Source organism: Wickerhamomyces ciferrii, contig 00169, assembly GCF_000313485.1.
Source record: "Wickerhamomyces ciferrii WGS project CAIF00000000 data, strain NRRL Y-1031 F-60-10, contig 00169, whole genome shotgun sequence".
Classification (NCBI taxonomy): Eukaryota; Fungi; Ascomycota; class Saccharomycetes; order Phaffomycetales; family Wickerhamomycetaceae; genus Hansenula; species Hansenula ciferrii.
Genome location: NW_011887571.1, coordinates 1 through 17,433, shown reverse-complemented (window position 1 = coordinate 17,433; position 17,433 = coordinate 1). Strand labels below are relative to the sequence as shown.

The 17,433-nt window shown below is 25.0% G+C and overlaps 11 protein-coding genes across 11 annotated transcripts; 5 read left to right on the top strand and 6 right to left on the bottom strand.

Annotated features, from left to right (window-relative positions):
• Positions 1 to 626: 626 nt before the first annotated feature.
• NAT1 (peptide alpha-N-acetyltransferase complex A subunit NAT1) lies at positions 627 to 2,981 on the top strand (the record flags this gene model as incomplete). The annotated part of the gene is made up of 1 exon (XM_011274904.1): positions 627 to 2,981. One exon carries the CDS (start codon positions 627 to 629, stop codon positions 2,979 to 2,981), a length of 2,355 nt encoding a protein of 784 aa, XP_011273206.1.
• Positions 2,982 to 3,002: 21 nt separating this feature from the next.
• On the bottom strand, positions 3,003 to 3,629 carry BN7_4516 (uncharacterized protein; the record flags this gene model as incomplete). The annotated part of the gene is made up of 1 exon (XM_011274903.1): positions 3,003 to 3,629. The coding sequence occupies one exon, from the start codon at positions 3,627 to 3,629 to the stop codon at positions 3,003 to 3,005; it is 627 nt and encodes a 208-aa protein (XP_011273205.1).
• A 186-nt stretch (positions 3,630 to 3,815) lies between these two features.
• Positions 3,816 to 4,700, top strand: RTG1 (Rtg1p; the record flags this gene model as incomplete). Its single annotated transcript, XM_011274902.1, has 1 exon — positions 3,816 to 4,700. One exon carries the CDS (start codon positions 3,816 to 3,818, stop codon positions 4,698 to 4,700), a length of 885 nt encoding a protein of 294 aa, XP_011273204.1.
• A 236-nt stretch (positions 4,701 to 4,936) lies between these two features.
• SDH5 (succinate dehydrogenase assembly factor SDH5) lies at positions 4,937 to 5,401 on the bottom strand (the record flags this gene model as incomplete). Its single annotated transcript, XM_011274901.1, has 1 exon — positions 4,937 to 5,401. The coding sequence occupies one exon, from the start codon at positions 5,399 to 5,401 to the stop codon at positions 4,937 to 4,939; it is 465 nt and encodes a 154-aa protein (XP_011273203.1).
• A 514-nt stretch (positions 5,402 to 5,915) lies between these two features.
• Positions 5,916 to 7,298, top strand: NUF2 (kinetochore-associated Ndc80 complex subunit NUF2; the record flags this gene model as incomplete). The annotated part of the gene is made up of 1 exon (XM_011274900.1): positions 5,916 to 7,298. The coding sequence occupies one exon, from the start codon at positions 5,916 to 5,918 to the stop codon at positions 7,296 to 7,298; it is 1,383 nt and encodes a 460-aa protein (XP_011273202.1).
• A 13-nt stretch (positions 7,299 to 7,311) lies between these two features.
• On the bottom strand, positions 7,312 to 7,998 carry PRP11 (spliceosome assembly protein PRP11; the record flags this gene model as incomplete). The annotated part of the gene is made up of 1 exon (XM_011274899.1): positions 7,312 to 7,998. The coding sequence occupies one exon, from the start codon at positions 7,996 to 7,998 to the stop codon at positions 7,312 to 7,314; it is 687 nt and encodes a 228-aa protein (XP_011273201.1).
• Positions 7,999 to 10,130: 2,132 nt separating this feature from the next.
• Positions 10,131 to 12,308, top strand: BN7_4511 (uncharacterized protein; the record flags this gene model as incomplete). The annotated part of the gene is made up of 1 exon (XM_011274898.1): positions 10,131 to 12,308. One exon carries the CDS (start codon positions 10,131 to 10,133, stop codon positions 12,306 to 12,308), a length of 2,178 nt encoding a protein of 725 aa, XP_011273200.1.
• A 203-nt stretch (positions 12,309 to 12,511) lies between these two features.
• Positions 12,512 to 13,390, bottom strand: FAD1 (FMN adenylyltransferase; the record flags this gene model as incomplete). The annotated part of the gene is made up of 2 exons (XM_011274897.1): positions 12,512 to 13,305; positions 13,384 to 13,390. 2 exons carry the CDS (start codon positions 13,388 to 13,390, stop codon positions 12,512 to 12,514), a joined length of 801 nt encoding a protein of 266 aa, XP_011273199.1.
• A 217-nt stretch (positions 13,391 to 13,607) lies between these two features.
• MTF2 (Mtf2p) lies at positions 13,608 to 14,606 on the bottom strand (the record flags this gene model as incomplete). Its single annotated transcript, XM_011274896.1, has 1 exon — positions 13,608 to 14,606. One exon carries the CDS (start codon positions 14,604 to 14,606, stop codon positions 13,608 to 13,610), a length of 999 nt encoding a protein of 332 aa, XP_011273198.1.
• Positions 14,607 to 14,922: 316 nt separating this feature from the next.
• TIM8 (protein transporter TIM8) lies at positions 14,923 to 15,168 on the bottom strand (the record flags this gene model as incomplete). Its single annotated transcript, XM_011274895.1, has 1 exon — positions 14,923 to 15,168. The coding sequence occupies one exon, from the start codon at positions 15,166 to 15,168 to the stop codon at positions 14,923 to 14,925; it is 246 nt and encodes an 81-aa protein (XP_011273197.1).
• Positions 15,169 to 15,602: 434 nt separating this feature from the next.
• BN7_4507 (uncharacterized protein) lies at positions 15,603 to 16,631 on the top strand (the record flags this gene model as incomplete). The annotated part of the gene is made up of 1 exon (XM_011274894.1): positions 15,603 to 16,631. One exon carries the CDS (start codon positions 15,603 to 15,605, stop codon positions 16,629 to 16,631), a length of 1,029 nt encoding a protein of 342 aa, XP_011273196.1.
• Positions 16,632 to 17,433: the final 802 nt, after the last annotated feature.

Sequence of the window (17,433 nt, the reverse complement as noted above, 5' to 3'; positions counted from 1 at the left end):
ACAAATTCTTGAAACAGGATATTCAAGAGAATTACCAGGTAATACACATGCAGAACAATGTGCATTAGAAAAATATTTTACTAAAAATAAACTTGAAGGTAAAGATAGAGATGTTCCACCAGGTACAATAATTTATACTACAATGGAACCATGTTCAGAAAGATTAAGTGGGAATTTACCATGTACGGATAGGATTTTGGGGACATCTATTAAGACTGTCTTTGTTGGTGTTTTGGAACCTGATACTTTTATTGCTGAGAATACAGGATTAAGGAAATTAAAAGAAGCTGATGTTGAATATATTCAAGTTCCTGGTTATGAAGATGAATGTTTGAAAGCTGCGTTTAAAGGACATCCGGGGAAGTAAGGAGTCATACAAGGGTATAATAATGTCTGAATATCACGATTATCACATTTAAAATAGTAGTTTATATACAAATTCATCGAGATAATTGTCAATAAACATAGTTTTTTAATTAAAAGTCTATACCTCTGCGTCTCAAACCGAAAAATTCGCGTGAAGAAAATTGAAAAAGTTTGGAAATTTCGTCGAGTATTAATTAAAATCATGATACTCTACAAAACCAGAAAACCCTTTGATTGTACTTACTCAATTGATAACCACAATGCAAAGAAGAAAAGCTCAACCAATTGTGGTGAACAAGGAAGACGGTAATTTCCGTGAAGCTTTAAAACTTTATGAATCCAAACAATATAAGAAATCATTAAAATTAACTGATGGTATATTGAAAAAAAATTCAAATTATTCAGAAGGTTTAGCTTTGAAAGCATTATTATTACATTGTTTAAATGAAAAAAATGAATCTGAAATTTATGTCAATAGAGCAATTACCAAGAATGAAGATTCTCCTGTTGGGAATCATATTTTAGGTATTTTAAGAAGAGTTCAACAAGATTATCGTGGTGCTGCTCATCATTTTAAAAAAGCATTAGATAATGGTTCAACAAATAAACAAATTTGGAGAGATTTGAGTGTTATGGAGGTTCAAAATCGTGATTATTCTAGTTTAGCTAAATCAAGACATGCTTATTTAGAAGAATTCTTAGGTTATAGAGCAAATTGGACTGGTTTAGCCGTTGCACATGAATTAAATAATGATTTTGGTCAAGCTGAAAAAGTTTTAACAAAATTTGAAGAATTAGCAACTGATAAATTAACTGAAGCAGAAATGTATGAACATTCTGAATTACAATTATATAAAAATCATATAATTGCCAAACAAGATATTGAACGTGCATTAAAAGATTTAAATAAATTAGATACTTTTGATAAATTAGATGAATTAGAATTAAGAGCAACTTATTTAATGAAATTAGGTAAATCAAAAGAAGCTTCAAAAGTTTATCGTGAATTATTGAAAAGAAATCCTGATAATATTAAATATTATACATTGTTGGAAGTTTCTTTAGGTACTTTAAATAAATCTGGTAAATTTAGAGATTCATTATATCAAAAATTAGCAAAATTTTATCCAAAATCAGACCCACCTGCATTTATTCCATTAACTTTCTTAAAATCTCAAGATTCATTATTTAAATTAAGAGTTGAAGAATATTTATTAAAAAATTTAAAAAGAGGTGTCCCTGCAACTTTTACAAATGTTAAACCTTTATATAAAGACCAAGGGAAAATTTCAATTATTGAAGAAATTGTTTTAAAATTTTTAGAAAAATCTTCAGAAATTTCACCAATTGTTTATGTTTGGACAAATTATTTCCTTTCACAACATTTCTTATATAAAGGTGAATTATCAAAAGCTAAAAATCATATTGATTTAGCTATTAATCATACCCCAACTTTAGTTGAATTATATATTTTGAAAGCTCGTGTTTTAAAACATTATGGTGAATTTATTAAAGCAGCTGAAGTTATTAATGAAGGTAGATTATTAGATTTACAAGATCGTTTTATTAATTCCAAGACTGTTAAATATTACCTTAGAGCTGATTTAATTGATAAAGCTTATGAAACTGTTTCAATTTTCACTAAAAATGATAATTCAGTTAATGGAGTTAAGGATTTACATTTAATGCAAGCTTCATGGTTTATAATTGAAAATGGTGAATCATTTGCTAGATTATCTGAAAAAGCTGAGTCATTAGAAGAATCTAAAAGATTTAAAGGACTTGCCTTGAAAAGATTCCAAGCAATTGTTAAAATTTTTGAAGAATATTATAATGATCAGTTAGATTTCCATACTTTTTGTTTAAGAAAAGGTACAGCAAGATCATATATAAAAACATTAAAATGGGAAGATCAAATTTTTTCAAGTCCAGTTTATATGCGTGCAGTATTAGGTGCATCAAAAATTTATTTTAATAAATTTGATAATGAAAAAGATCAAGTTGTTGAAGATGATAGTGTTGAAGTTAAAAAAAATGATAAAAAGGCTAAAAAGGATAAAATTGCTAAACAAAAGGCATTAGAATCTGAAAGAGTAAAACATATTGCTTATACTGATGATGATGATGTTTTCGGTGAATTATTGATTGATTCTAAAACACCATTAGATGATTTCCAAAACAAATTTTTCAATCATTTATTAGAACAAGGTTCTGATAAAATCATTACAAATGATTTACAATATAATTTACAATTTAGATTGAAAAAAGTTGCTTTGGCGATTGGTGCATTGGGTAAATTGAAAAAATTAACAAATGATCAATATGAATTAATACCAGCTTATGTATTAAATTTAAAAAATAATTGTGAAAAGGGTATTAGTTCAATTTTAGCTGAAAAGGGTATTGAAAAAAATTTTAATATTGATTTTAACAAGGTTGATGAATTTATTGATAAATATACTCAAGGTGATTCAATTGAATCCACTTGGGGTTTAGTTGAATTGTATAAATTGAAATTGGAATCAATTGATAATGAATTGATTTTATCCAAAATTGAAAAGAAATTGACTAAATTACAACCATATGAAGTTTTATTAATCAAATCAGTGTTATAATAGTTATATAAATATATACATTTATGAATTTATCCAATTATCAACTTGTACAATGGCAATATTTGAAGCTAATCTAATACCATTCTGACCAAATGGGAAATAACTTATTGTATAAATCAATGAAATAATGAACTGGCAAACACATGATATGATTGTTAATAAAGTACTATGTAGAACTAAACTTGAAATCAAAGTTATTATGATACTACCATTAAAACTTAGTGTAAACCATAATCTTTCCTTGAAGAATAAATGTACCAAGTAATTTCTGGTACCATATAAAGAATTAAAACTGAATAGAAACAAAATTGAACCTAAAGACCATAATAATGCAAATTTTTTTGGTTTTAATGATAATATTGGGAAAAGAAATATACAAACAATCCAGCAAGATAGTGAACCAGCCATGGCAACTGCAAATATAATGAGTCTATCCCATTTAGAAAGTTCTAAGTAATCATTTTGTGATCCTGGTTCATTTATTTGAGCTTCAGTATCTGGTAATTGAACAGGATTTGAATTTGAATTGAATGGGTTTAATCTTGATAAGAATGAACTTTGAGGTGATTGTTCCTCTAATTCTTCTTCGTCGTATAAAGTTGCGTAGCGAGGTTGTCTTTGTGGGAGGAAATTGAAGAAATTGGACATTGTTGAAGGTGTTTGTTTAGTTGTTTTTGTAGTGTTTGTTGTTGATTTGGTGAAGTTTTGGTGGTTTCCCATAGTTAAGAAATTGGTTTTTCATGAGAATAAAAGGAAACAAAACAACGAAAAGTACAAAACATCACCAAATATCACCAAATCACAAACAATCTACAAGGAATACAAGGAACCAACATGGACTTCATGGACTACAAAGGGAAGAAAGAGGACGAACAACTCAGTTTGCCAGACAACTTATCAGAGTTCAACATCCCAGATTCAACGATTGATGAGAATGAATTATTGGACTTCAGTTCCATTGATGATGCATTTGCAAAAAATAGAGGAACTCAAGGTGCTCAAGGAACACAGGGAACAAATCAAGGATCACATAATCTTTCAACTTCACAGAGTAAAAGACTCCCTTCAAGTTTGAACAACAATAGTTATTTATCCCAATCTCTAAGTTCTTCAATCCCAATAAAACAATCATTAGCAAAAGCATTACCAACTTTATCAGAATCTTATAATTCAAATGCTGATACTTCAAATAAAATTCATAAATCTACATCAAGAAGAAAATCATCAATCAAGAAAGAAATCCAAGATGATGATGATGATACTGTGGAACGTAAAAGAAGAGATAATATGAATGATAAAATTCAAGAATTATTAACCTTAATACCTGAAGATTTTTTCAATGATAATAAAGATAAATCAAGTGGAACAAAAGATGGGAAACCAAATAAAGGTCAAATTTTAACAAAAGGTTTAGAATATATTCAAAATTTACAAAATAAAATTGATGAAAATAATAGAAAAGAAGTTGAATTGATTTTAAAATTGAAGAATTTATCTTTACAAAAAGGTCAATTTGTAACAGATATTAATTTAAATAATACAAGTGCTGAAATTATATTGGGAGAAATTGGTGTTGGACCATTAGCTGGAGTGGTAAATACAAATAATAATAATTCAAATAGTAATACTGTTGATGCAACAACAACAATTTCTTCAAATTCTCAAAAATCTCCAAATAATAATTTTGAATATGGTGGATATGATCAATATGGTAATTGATTTGGAATTGTCATTTATAGCTGGTTTATTCAATTCTTTGTTTTTATTATTTTATTACTTTACTTTTAGTTTTACTTTCAATATATAATTATATTATTTTATATTTGTAATCATAAATTATTTATATACATATCATGAATATTGGTGAAAGTTATTTATATTTGACTAATGTCTTGAATGATTCCATACAATTTTTAATGGTATAATACAAGACTCAGACTTCGTCTTCATCTTGGTTAATATAAATTTGGCATTCTTAACACTTCCCTTTCTTTATTTTCACTTAATTCTTGTAACAATTTCAATATTTTACTATTTTCCCATTTTTTAGGTAATGGAGTAATATCATAATTTTTAGTTGCCCAATAATAAATATCCCAATCTAATTCATCTAATAATTTATCATATTCATCTAATTCTTCCAATGAAAATTTATCTAAATACAACTTGGCAAATTTTGATAATAATAAATCAGTTTCCAAGATACCTCTTTTTCTACTTTGATAAATTAATCTTGCCTTTTTCTTGTTGATATCTTCATTACCTCTTTCAATTGGTGCAATTTTAACAACTTTTTCATCTTTACCATCTGGGGTTTTTTGAGTAATGATTTTTGGACTTAGATTAGTTTCACCATGGTCTTTGGCAAGTATTGATCTTGTACTGAACAATCTTGTTGATCTTGTAAAATTTCTGAGCATTATAAATAATTTCCCTTATAGTTTTTACCCCAGAATAACTTGAATAACTTAGTAAAACTCATAAAATATTGGTTATCATCTTTTTTTTTTCAATCGGTACAAAAGTCGGACACCCATAATTTAATACAAATAGATATTTTAATTAAACAATATCTAAACAAATATTGAAGATATAAAGAAATGGATTTCACCATAAGAATTTTGAGATTAAATAACACTATATTATCATAGTTAATTTGTATATTATCCTTATCACCATTTCACTTCCTAATTAGGAAGTCAACGATTTTGATTTGTTTTGATTTTTTAAAAATGTAAACAACGAAAAAAAACAAAACGCGTTGTATTTAAAACTATTTCTTTATATTTCAAGTATTCTTTTTAGATTTTAAGAGTATTTAAAGGCTTTGGTTGCTGGTTACTAGGTGTTATTTTGGTTTACTAGGTTATTTGGTGTGTTTTGTTCAGGTTATTTTGGTTTATTTAGGGTTATATTAGGAGAATTATATTCATTATGTCCAGACAAAGTTCAGTACGTCGTCAAGAAATTAAAACAAATGATCGATTCCCAAGTTTAGACAATCATGAAATCAAATTATGTTTAGAACAATGTGATATATTTGTTACACAGGATGAATTAGATAAACCTACATCAATGTTTTTACAAGGTTTATTTCAACAATTTATTGAAAAATATTTAGGACTTTCACCAATTAAAATTAGACAAAGACAAAATTCATTATTAAAGAATGATATTAATACAGATGATTATTATACTATTGATGATGAAGAACAATTTAATGAATCTTTAAGTCTCTTATCTTTAAGCTCATTAAGTTTTAAATTTTTACAAGATTGTGGAGTTTATGATTTTACATTAAATGATTTAATTAAACCAGACCAAAAGAGAGTTCAAAGATTCTTAAGTGCAATAATAAATTTTGCAAGATTTAGAGATGAACATCTTATAGATAATGAAGAGATTAAATATGAAAATAATTTAAAATTTGATAAATTTCAAAGAAATTTAGAGGAAAATCAAAATTTAAAAGAAAGAATTCAAATTTTAGAAAAACAAAATCATGGTGATGGATATTTAGAAGAATTAAATTCAAAACAATTATTATTTGAACAAGAATTGAAAAATTTAAGAATAATTCAAGAAAATTTATCAAATGAACATTTAGATTATAAATTAGAAAAAGCAAGATTAATTAAACAATTAGAAGATCATAATTATTTACTGCTGGAATCAAAAACTCAATATGAAAAAATGAAGAATTATATAATTGAATCACCAGATATCTTGACAAAAATTTTACAAGATATGAACAATTCATTAAATAATGATCAACAAGTTTTAAATGATTTAGAATTAAGATCAAGAAAATTAGGTATAACAATTGAATCTTTTAATATTATAAAATATGATTTAACAAATTGTTTTAAAATTATTGATGAATTAAAAATTGAATTAAATAAAGAAATTAAAAATAAAAAAAATTTAAATTTAATTAAAGAACAAATTGAAGAATCAAATTTAAAATTTAATGATTTTAATAGAAAAATTCAATTAATTCAAAGACAAATTAAAAGTTCCGAGGAAAAATTTAATAAGACTAAAAATATTAGAGATGATAAATATAAAGAATTTGATAAAAAAATTGATGATTATAATGATATATATAGTAAATTAATTACAGAAAAGCAAATTAATGATCAAAATCTTTCATCAAAACAAAATTATATAAATTCAATTGAAAAAAAAATATATAATTTAGAAAATTCATTCAAGAAGGAATATGATGATACAAATTTAGAAATTGAAAAATTAAATTCACATTTAAAATTATATTTAAATCAAATTGATGAAAAAATAAATATACCCATTGTATAATTAATTAATTTATTTATGTTATATTTTTATAGAAAAATTGTATATAAAATTCTTTTGTATCTTTATCCCAAAAAGTCCAGAATTTATCATTATCATCATTATCACTAGTTGTTCTTTCACTATATATTTCTTTTGATGGAATTTTAAATGCAATATTTTCATAAGGATCAGCATTAATCACCAAGTATTGATAATTTGAATTTTTACTCAAATCAATATTTTGTTCAAAAGTATTCATAAATCTATAATTTGGTGAATCTCCTGGGGATATTTGTAAATAATTAATTTTAATTAATAATCCAATCTCAAGTGAAATAGGATGACGAATTTTCATAACTTTATAACCAGGTTTCCCAATCTTATTCCCCTTTGATATTTTATTTATATTTGATATACTTATACCTTGATGATCTTGTTGTTGTTGATGTTTATTCTCCAATATAGATCTTTTTTGTAAATTCAATTGATGTTTCCTTCCTTGTGAATGTGATAAGAAAGATTCTGGATTATTATGAGTAGTAAGACATAATCTACACTCAAGTAAACCTAAATGATTTTTGAAAACATATGGATCATTATCTAAATCAATTTGATTTGATACTAGTTTTTTGATACGTTCTCTTCTATAACTGTTTGATTCACTTGCACTGGCGACACCACCACCACCTTTTTTGGACCCTATTCTGTTTTGATAATCCATATTGTATTCTGTGTGTTGTGATATATGAACTAATAATGAAAGTAATATAAAGTATTTAAATTTGTTTATTTAATTTTATGATTATGTAATAAGTATGGTAATAATTCGCGAATTCATTTTTCAAATTGTTCTCAAATTTATTTAAATACTTTTGAATTTCTTCAATTTCTTCAATTCTAATTTCTTTATTTTATTTAAAATTCATTCTTTTATTTTTATCACGTTACTTTTTAATTTAATGTTAACTTCAAATCCAATCATGCTGTTCAAATAATTAAAACACATTAATGATAGTGATGTTTTGGAATACGGCCTGCACCTATTTCAACCAAACATACATATGATATGCATCATAATTATAATTCTTTGAGGCCATTGTATTAAATTATATTATGGATTAACTATATGTTTATACAAATGTGTCCTCAATAAATACTGCATTTCCAATACTTTTGTTTGATAAAAGATTGAACTTTATTGTTCTTGATCTTTTTCACATTAGGTTATTTGAGATATGTTTAATGTTTTTGAATTTGAATTGAATTGTAGTATATTAGCTTATGTTCGATAGTTAATAATATTATTACAATATAATATTTATTAAATGCTCAATATGTTTATGATTCAAAAGTATATTAATAACAAGAATATAAGTATATAGATTACATAACACATTACAAACAATTTGAACTTTTTTTTCATTGACTTTATAAAATTTTAATTGTATGTCCATCTTTTAGAACTCTTTCACAGAGACCATATTGTGAATCTACAATCTGATTAATTCTTTAACCTTCAGATGGAATACTGAACAAACCAAGTCAAACCTTTTTAGAAAAATTTATTTATTGGCACAGATGTGATAAGGCTTTAAAACCAACTCCAATATAGTTTTTTTGCAGTAATTTTTGGTATGAATAATCCTTATAAACAATAAAATTGAATTATATATTGATTACATATATATGAATTCTTAATAAATATCATATTCTCAAGACTTGTTGTTCTGATAAAAGGTTGAACTTGACATAGTTCTTGACCTTTTTCACACTAGTTATTTGAAGTATGTTCAATGTTTTGCAAATGTTTATTTAATTGTAGTATAAGTCATATCAACTTTCCTGAATATCCTTGAAGAATTCATTGATAGTCTTTATATATTTGATGCAATTCAAAACCACACCAATAATCACATCCAAAATGATTCGTTTTCTTTATTTTTGATAGTTTTCATTTTCAGTGCTCTTGTAAAAGCTGATGGTTTACTAGATGTTTTGGGTCAAATAAGCCCTATAATAATCAATGGAAAGAGATACAATTCCTCTGTTAATTCTGAAGTTATCTACGTCGAGATGATTTTCAAAAGCTATTAATTAGTTAATTAACAAAAAGATTAGCTGATAGTGTATAGTTATAGACCAGTTGCTTATATAACAAATTACTTAAAATACGGTTCCCTTAACGATCGATTGTTTTTTCTTGAAAGGATCAAAATTCTACTTTTATAATGTTTATAATATTTTATACAATATTTGCTCTAATATGATTTTAAGAACCATGCTCTGGGTGCTTGGCGTAATCCATATAGTGCTTTGATAATTTCGAAATTTTTTTTTGCCATCTAGTGTTTCTGTGGATTGAATTTTATTTTAATGCAATATTAAATGATCAATTATCCCAGTACTAATGTGTTGTTAATTTTTCGAATTTTCAAGTGGTTATTGGTAAATTAAATGAAATTAAATTATAATATTGCGTTACATAGATATCAGTTCTTAATAGATATATCATATTCTCATGACTTGTTGGTTTTGATTAAAGATTGAACTACATGGTTCTTGATCTTTTTCGCACTTGTCATTTTGAGATATGTTTAATGTTTTTTTAAATCTTGTTCATAATTTGTAGTACTTATTAAAGGAGATTGAACTCGTCAAATACTCACTAAAAGCTTCAAAGTTCAATATAAACAACAGTCCAAGTATATAATAATCCATCTTTGTATCCACCATAGTTAAGACGCGAAATTTAGTACTCAACATTGAGAAGATTATAATTTTAACAAATAACAAAACTTTCCAAGTTTTATGATTGATGGTAAAGAATTATAAGCTGCTATATTGTTAATTACCATGACTTCGAAAGGTGTGGATGCTACTACAAGCTTCTTAGCTGCTGAGATCATTGCACTGAACAATGATGGTATTTTCAAGACACTTAATGAAGAAACATCAAAAGATTATACAGAGATGATTTTAAATTTAAATCATTTGGTGATAAATAACACCAAGAACATTCCCTTAGCTGTGTGTGCTCATGGGCTGAATTCATTAGAAGATTGTCAATTATTCCTTCAAGAAATGGATCAAATTTACCTTTATAATGAATTGATATTGTTAATTTTAAGAAATAAACTACTTTTCAATGATGAAAATTGGTTAAATTTATGGAAATTTATTATATTATTTGAAGATAAATTCATGTCATCGTGTGATAATGATCCAATTAAATCAAATTTTACAAATTTGACAAGAGGTGATGATAACTTTTTGAATTTTTTTTTAAAAATTAAGACTAAAGATGATGTCGATGCATTAAATTTTTGTAATAATATAATTAATGGTTATAAAGAATTTTTAAAAGATGTTGAATTCATTTTTGCAAATTTAACTAATTTTGCAACTAAAATGGAATCAATGAAAATTATTGAAATCTTATTAGCTTCCATTATTAATTATACTTCTAATGAAGGTCATTATGTTTTACCATCAATCATTTTAATTAATTATATTTATAAGAATAATGATCAATTTAATTATCAAACCAATTATAAAATTGAATATTATGATACAAACATTAGTTATATCAAAACTAAACCAATTGCTGGTGAAACTTCAGAATTTATTACACCTATAATTGAATTACCTTCAAAATCAAAATTGTTTGAATTATTTTCACAATATACTGAAAATAAATATAAATTAAATTTATTATATGAAGAATTATTAAATCGAATGATGGAGAATAATTGTTTCTTTGGTGTTATTACTGATTCAATTACTCATATTTTAATTGAAATTCCTTCAAATAAAGAATTAGGAATTTCAATAGAAGATTTGGAAAATGATATGCAATGGTATAATTTGGAACTTCATTTAAATGGGTTTATATTGAATGATCAGAAAATTTATGATTTAAAGGGAAAAGAATTATCAATATCATTAATTGATCGAAATGAAAATCATAAATTGATAAATTTAAAACTAATAATTTCTTCAATTATATCCAAACATATAAAATATCATAATTTTATAGCAAATGATCAACATCAACCTGATGATTCCAAAACCATTAATCATAATGATATGAAAACAAGAGGTGAAAATGTATTAAAATTTAAAAAATCTTTGAAAAGATTTATAGCTGGTGAACGAATGAAACCTAAAACTAACCCTCATGAACAAATCAACTCAAGATTAATAGATTTATCTAATTTTGATAAAGTATCAAATGTTCCACAATTAGGTAATTGTGTTAAAGAAACTATTAATATTGAACCTAAAGAAGCAGATGTTTATGAAATTTTATCTGTTAATCAACATCTTTGTACAAAAATATTAAAAATACAAACTAATCATTTGATTAATATTTTATATAAATATGGAAATGGGATTAATATAGGTGAAATTAGTTCATTACAAAAAAATTCAGAATTAAATCATTGGGACCACATTATAGTTAAAACAATATCAAGAGAATTAACAATGAATTCAGAATACAAGATGAGAAATTATCAATTAACAGATGATGAAATTTATGAATTTTATTATGAATCATATCTTGAAAATGAATTAGAAGCTCTTGAATTGATAAATAATTATAATGATACACTAGCCTTGGAATATAAAAAAGATAATGAATTAAATGTACCAAGATTATTAATTAGTGGATTAATTCAAAAAAGTGAAGGTTCAATTCTTGATGATGAAAAATTTATTGCAATTGAACCAATATCATATATTAATAATCATCCAAAAAATGGAATTAAACAATCTGATGAAACTAAACAAGATGGATTAAGACAGATTAGAACTATTAATTCTTTAGGTATTCATCATAATGATATTTTCCCAAGAAATATTTCAATTAATCCTTATACAAATAAAGTTTTAATTTTTGATTTTAATAAATCAACTATTGGTGAGCCTTTTAAATTTTCAAATGATTATATGAGTGAAGATATTGAAAATTTGGGCTTTGCTCTTGATGGTAAACATGAATATCTTGATTATGAAGATATTTCATATTAGTTTTTATGAAATTAATATTCTTGTGTTTAATGAAGATTGATTATTTTTAAATGTTTAGATGTAGAGAATTAATTACATACTTTCTATTGAAAACACAATACAATTATGTAAAATTTTCAGCTTTTAATTATTCATGTACAAGATATCATTATATTTTTTTATATATTTATAAACAATTTATACTATATGCATATACTTTTTTTTCATTCATCTCTAACTTCTTTTTCAATTGATTTAATATTTCTTCCATCTCTTTCTTGTGAATCATTTCCTAATAATTTATAAGCAGGTAAATATCCCCCATTTGATAATTTTAAATTTGGATTTGGTATTGTGGAATTTATACCACCTAATGAAGTAAAACCTTGATCATATAATTTACAATATTCAATTTTATTAGTTTTCAAAAAACACCAAATTTCATCATAATGCCAATTTATAACTGGATGAATTCTTATAAATTCAGGCCAACCATGATCTGTTTTTTGTATATGTTTTAAATCTGAGGCAAATGGATCTGATCTTCTTGTCCCGACAATTATTGATTTTATTTGTGGATTATGAGATAAATATTTTTCAAAACCATCTTTTAAATTCATTGTTATGGAAGTTAAGTTTAATTTATATCTTATGGTGGATGATTCAATAAATTTAATTAATTCAGGAAATTGTAATTCATAATTTATATAAATTGATTGTAATTCTCCAAAATTATTTAATTCTTCCTTGGAATAATGTTTGGATAATGAAGATAAATATAATATTAACATAACAAGACAATCTTTCCCACCATTATAACTTATTGAAATTTCATTAAATTTATTATTCTTTATTGTTTGATCCAATATCTCCAAAGATTCTTTAATTTTAAATTGAGTATTTATTATTAGTGGATCATCATCATTTAAATTTAAAAAATCCGTTACTAAACTGTTTGAACTTTGACAAACTTCACCAAATTGCATTTCTTTAGTCATTAAATTCAAATACCAGTATCCTATTAACAATATAACCAAAGAAGTAAATTTAAAGAGCATTAAAAGTTGGAATTATCTCCAGATTACATATATAATACCCATCATTTTGACTTTTTCTCGTTATCGGTTTAAAAAATCAAATCAAGCTTTTGAAATGGGCACTACACCAATAACCATAAAATTATTTAATTTATAATTAAATACATGAATATTATATTATAATCTATTATTATTATGTACAGGGGTTATTTAATTACAATATTTATTATATCTGTCTTTTTTTCCCAAGTTTTCCCGAGTTTTTATGAGGTTATTATAAGATTCACACCACTTGCATTAAACCCATTCTATAACGTTCAATTGATTTTTTTAAAAGATAATCTTCTTCTGAATAAAATTGATTCTTGTTATCCACAGGATCTAATAATAATTCCATATCATTAATAATTAAACCTAGGATACTTATAGTATCTAAATCTCCTATGATACCATTTGCTTTCATATCAGTAATTAAAGAATCCATTAATTTAATATCTTTAAATTTATGCCATGTTCTCTCAAGGACTTCATTATAAACTTCTTCAGTACATAAAAATGTGAAAGCTTTAATGTTTAATTTTTTTAAATTCTGGAAAAATGAAATAATTTCTAATGATGAATCAAATTTTATTGCTAAATTCTTTAAAAAAAAAGAAATAATTAAAGGTAATGTAAATTGATCAATGATCGGAGCTTCAGGAGTTGTTGCTGATCTTAATTTAATTTCTGATAAAAATTCATTTGTTATTAAAGATTTTGGTTTAAAATTTTTAGAATTTGTTTCTTGTTCAAATATTGATACATAATTTTCCACAATTTTAATTAAATCATAATCATTATCAATTGAATCTAAATAAGTCATTGTTGGTTTTAAAGCTTCTCTTAATTCTTGTTTTTTTTGAATTTCTTCAATTAAATTTCTATGAATATCTAAATCATCATTTTTAACAATTTCACTTGAAACTGATAATGGGAAATCTCTAATATCATGATTTGAAGTATTTGTTGATATAGTCATATTATTTTGATTTTGATTATTATTTTGATCAGTATTATTTTTTAAATTATTTTCAAAAATTAATTGTAATGAACCTTTACTTGTTTGTTTTGTTTCTTTTCTATATGTCATAATTTTATTGAAAACTGATATAAAAGTATCTGTATCTTTTTTTGAAGCTGTATTTTTACCAAAAGAAGCGAATGAATCCTCTGTAATTCGTTCATTTAATCTTTTTATAGATGAACTGAAACATCTTCTCTGTATTCTTAAACTTGAAAGCATTTTGTGTGAATATATAGTTAGAAATCAAATAAATTTATAAATGTTTATGTCTCATGAAAAAAAATTTATGTATATACCGAGAAATTGCGTGTGATTACCAAAGATATAACCAGGAATTAAAAGAAATTGAATAAATTTAAAGGTAAAAGTGATAGGGAAAAGTGGGTTTTATTTCTTCTACAAGATAGTCAGACAGTGGTTATGTGCATGTTTTAAATTATATGTACAGTATGATGTTTTGTATTTATTGTTGAGCATTTTGTAAACTATTAAACGTTAGTATTTATTAAAGAAAGATAGAATATATTGATATAACTCACCCTTGAACAACTCTAATATTGGTATCCAAGAATCTATTAACACAGTTGTTTAAACAAGATTCTTCATTTGAATTTAATTGACCATCACCAATTGATTTAACACATTTTTTAAAACATAAATTTGTAAATTGATGAATTGAAGTTTGAACTTTTGTTTTAGAATTTTCTGATTCAATAAATTGTAAGATTTCCTTTTTGGATGATTCATCTAAGTTAGCTAAATCTGCTTGATTTAAAGACATTTTATGGTATTTATAGTGGTTGATAATACTTCTTCTCTATATAATTCTTCTTTTATCAATGAGTACAATTGATTTTTTCATAAAATGGCCATACAAAAACAGAAAAAGAACAGGGTAAATTAAATTAATGAGCGCCTAGTCATCGCTGAGTAATCGTATAAGAGTTTTAAAATTGTTTTGAACATTTTAATGGGAATTTGGAAACTATTTATATTTATCTTGTTCATTTTGTTCATTTAGTTATTTCATTGATCCATTCTTTATTAACACTCGTTTGATATTGTTGTTAACCAGTATTTCAAGTTCTCAGTCTATTAATATATTCAGGTACACTTTCAACTCCCAACAAGAATTTATATTTAGAAATATTTGAGATCTGAGTGTTTAACCGTTATATTATACTTATACTATATTTATCATCAAAAGATACACAAATGTTACTATCAAAATACCTGGCATTGGCCATCTTATCCACTTGGGTAAATGCTCAAGCTACAACTACAACAGATGATTCAAATACTAGTTTATCTTCTTTTGATATAGGTGTTTCTAGTGGAGGTTTTGGGAATGGTGCTTCATCTTCAACTTCAAATGGGAATGATGATGATAATGATAATAATTCTTCAACTCAAAGCTCAAATGGTCAAGGTAATGGATCTTCCACTACTGGTACTTCATCAACTTCAACATCAACTTCATCAACTTCATCATCAACTAATAATTCAACACCTCAAAGTTCTTCAAATGTTGTTTCCTCTACTCAAACTACATCAAGTAACACCAATACAAGCCCTTCAACAACTTCTTCAAATACATCCACTACAAGTTCAGGTGATAATGATAATGACAATGATAATGACAATGATAATGATGGTTCATCAACATCATCAACTTCAACAACTTCATCAGATGATAATAATAATAACGATAGTACAACAAGTTCATCTTCATCATCAACTTCAACTTCAACCAATAACGACAACAACAACAGCTCATCAAATCAAAGATCCTCATCAAATTCACCTTCATCAACTTCATCACCTACAAGTTCAACTTCAACAAATCAAAGATCAACTGCTGTAGTAACAGTCACTTCAGTTTTCACTACAGATGGTAGATTAACTACAAGTACTTCTAAAACTTCATCAGAAACTTCAATTAAAAGTTCATCATCATCATCAGCTTCAAGCTCATCATCAGGTTCATCAGAAAATAAAGATAATAATGAAAATAAATCTTCAGGTTTAACTCAAAAAAAGAAAGTTATTATTGGTTGTGTTGTTGGTATTGTTGTACCTGCATTAATTATCTTTGCATTAACTACTTGGTGGTTCTTAAAGAAAAATCAAAAACCTTTAGATCATTCAGGTAAAGAATGGAATGATGATGAAGGTATTGAAGATGATTTAGATAAAAATGATGTTGATAGATCAAAAAGTGTTAATAGAGCTGTTAATTTTTGAACCAAAACCTAAACCAAAACCGAAAACAAAACATTAGCTATTTAAACTTTTCTTTATATATTCAATCTTTTTGTTAAACGTTTACATTCATTTTTTTTCCATTATACATGTTGATTATAATTCATATTTTGATCATTGGATTTTTTTATACCAATTTTTATACCATTTTATATAATATCTCATATATTATTCATTAAATTAGTTTAAAGTACTAATTACATACAAGATATAGACAAGAATATAGAGATGTGATATAAATATACTTAGCTACAGTTGAGCATTATAATATTGATAATAAATATACTTAAATATAGAGTATAATTGTAGATTACATACTACAAAGTAATTGAAAAAGAATAAATTCATTTTATATTAAACTTTTAAGATGATATTGTAGTTCAATACAAACATATGAGTTCAATCATCTTATAAAAGTTATAATAAATGAATATAGATACTGTAATGATCTTAAATTATTCTCAAATTCATCAAATTAATCTCATCATTTTGATATAAGTTAAAACATTAATAATCAAATGCGTAGAGCTGGAATAGCTACTAATCGATGGCACGAACGACTAGGTCACCCGGGATTATAAAGCTGCTTAAAACAACAAATTCATGGCGCTTTAACAGTAGAATTAAATCTTCAAAGTTCTGCTTTCAGAAATACAAATGTTCAAGTAAATACAAATGTTAAACAGTACAATTCAATTTTCTTTTTTTGCCCTAAATTTTTACTTATAAAATTTAAAAGCAGTCGGAATTTGGAATATAGATTTGCTGGAGATCCGACCAAGTG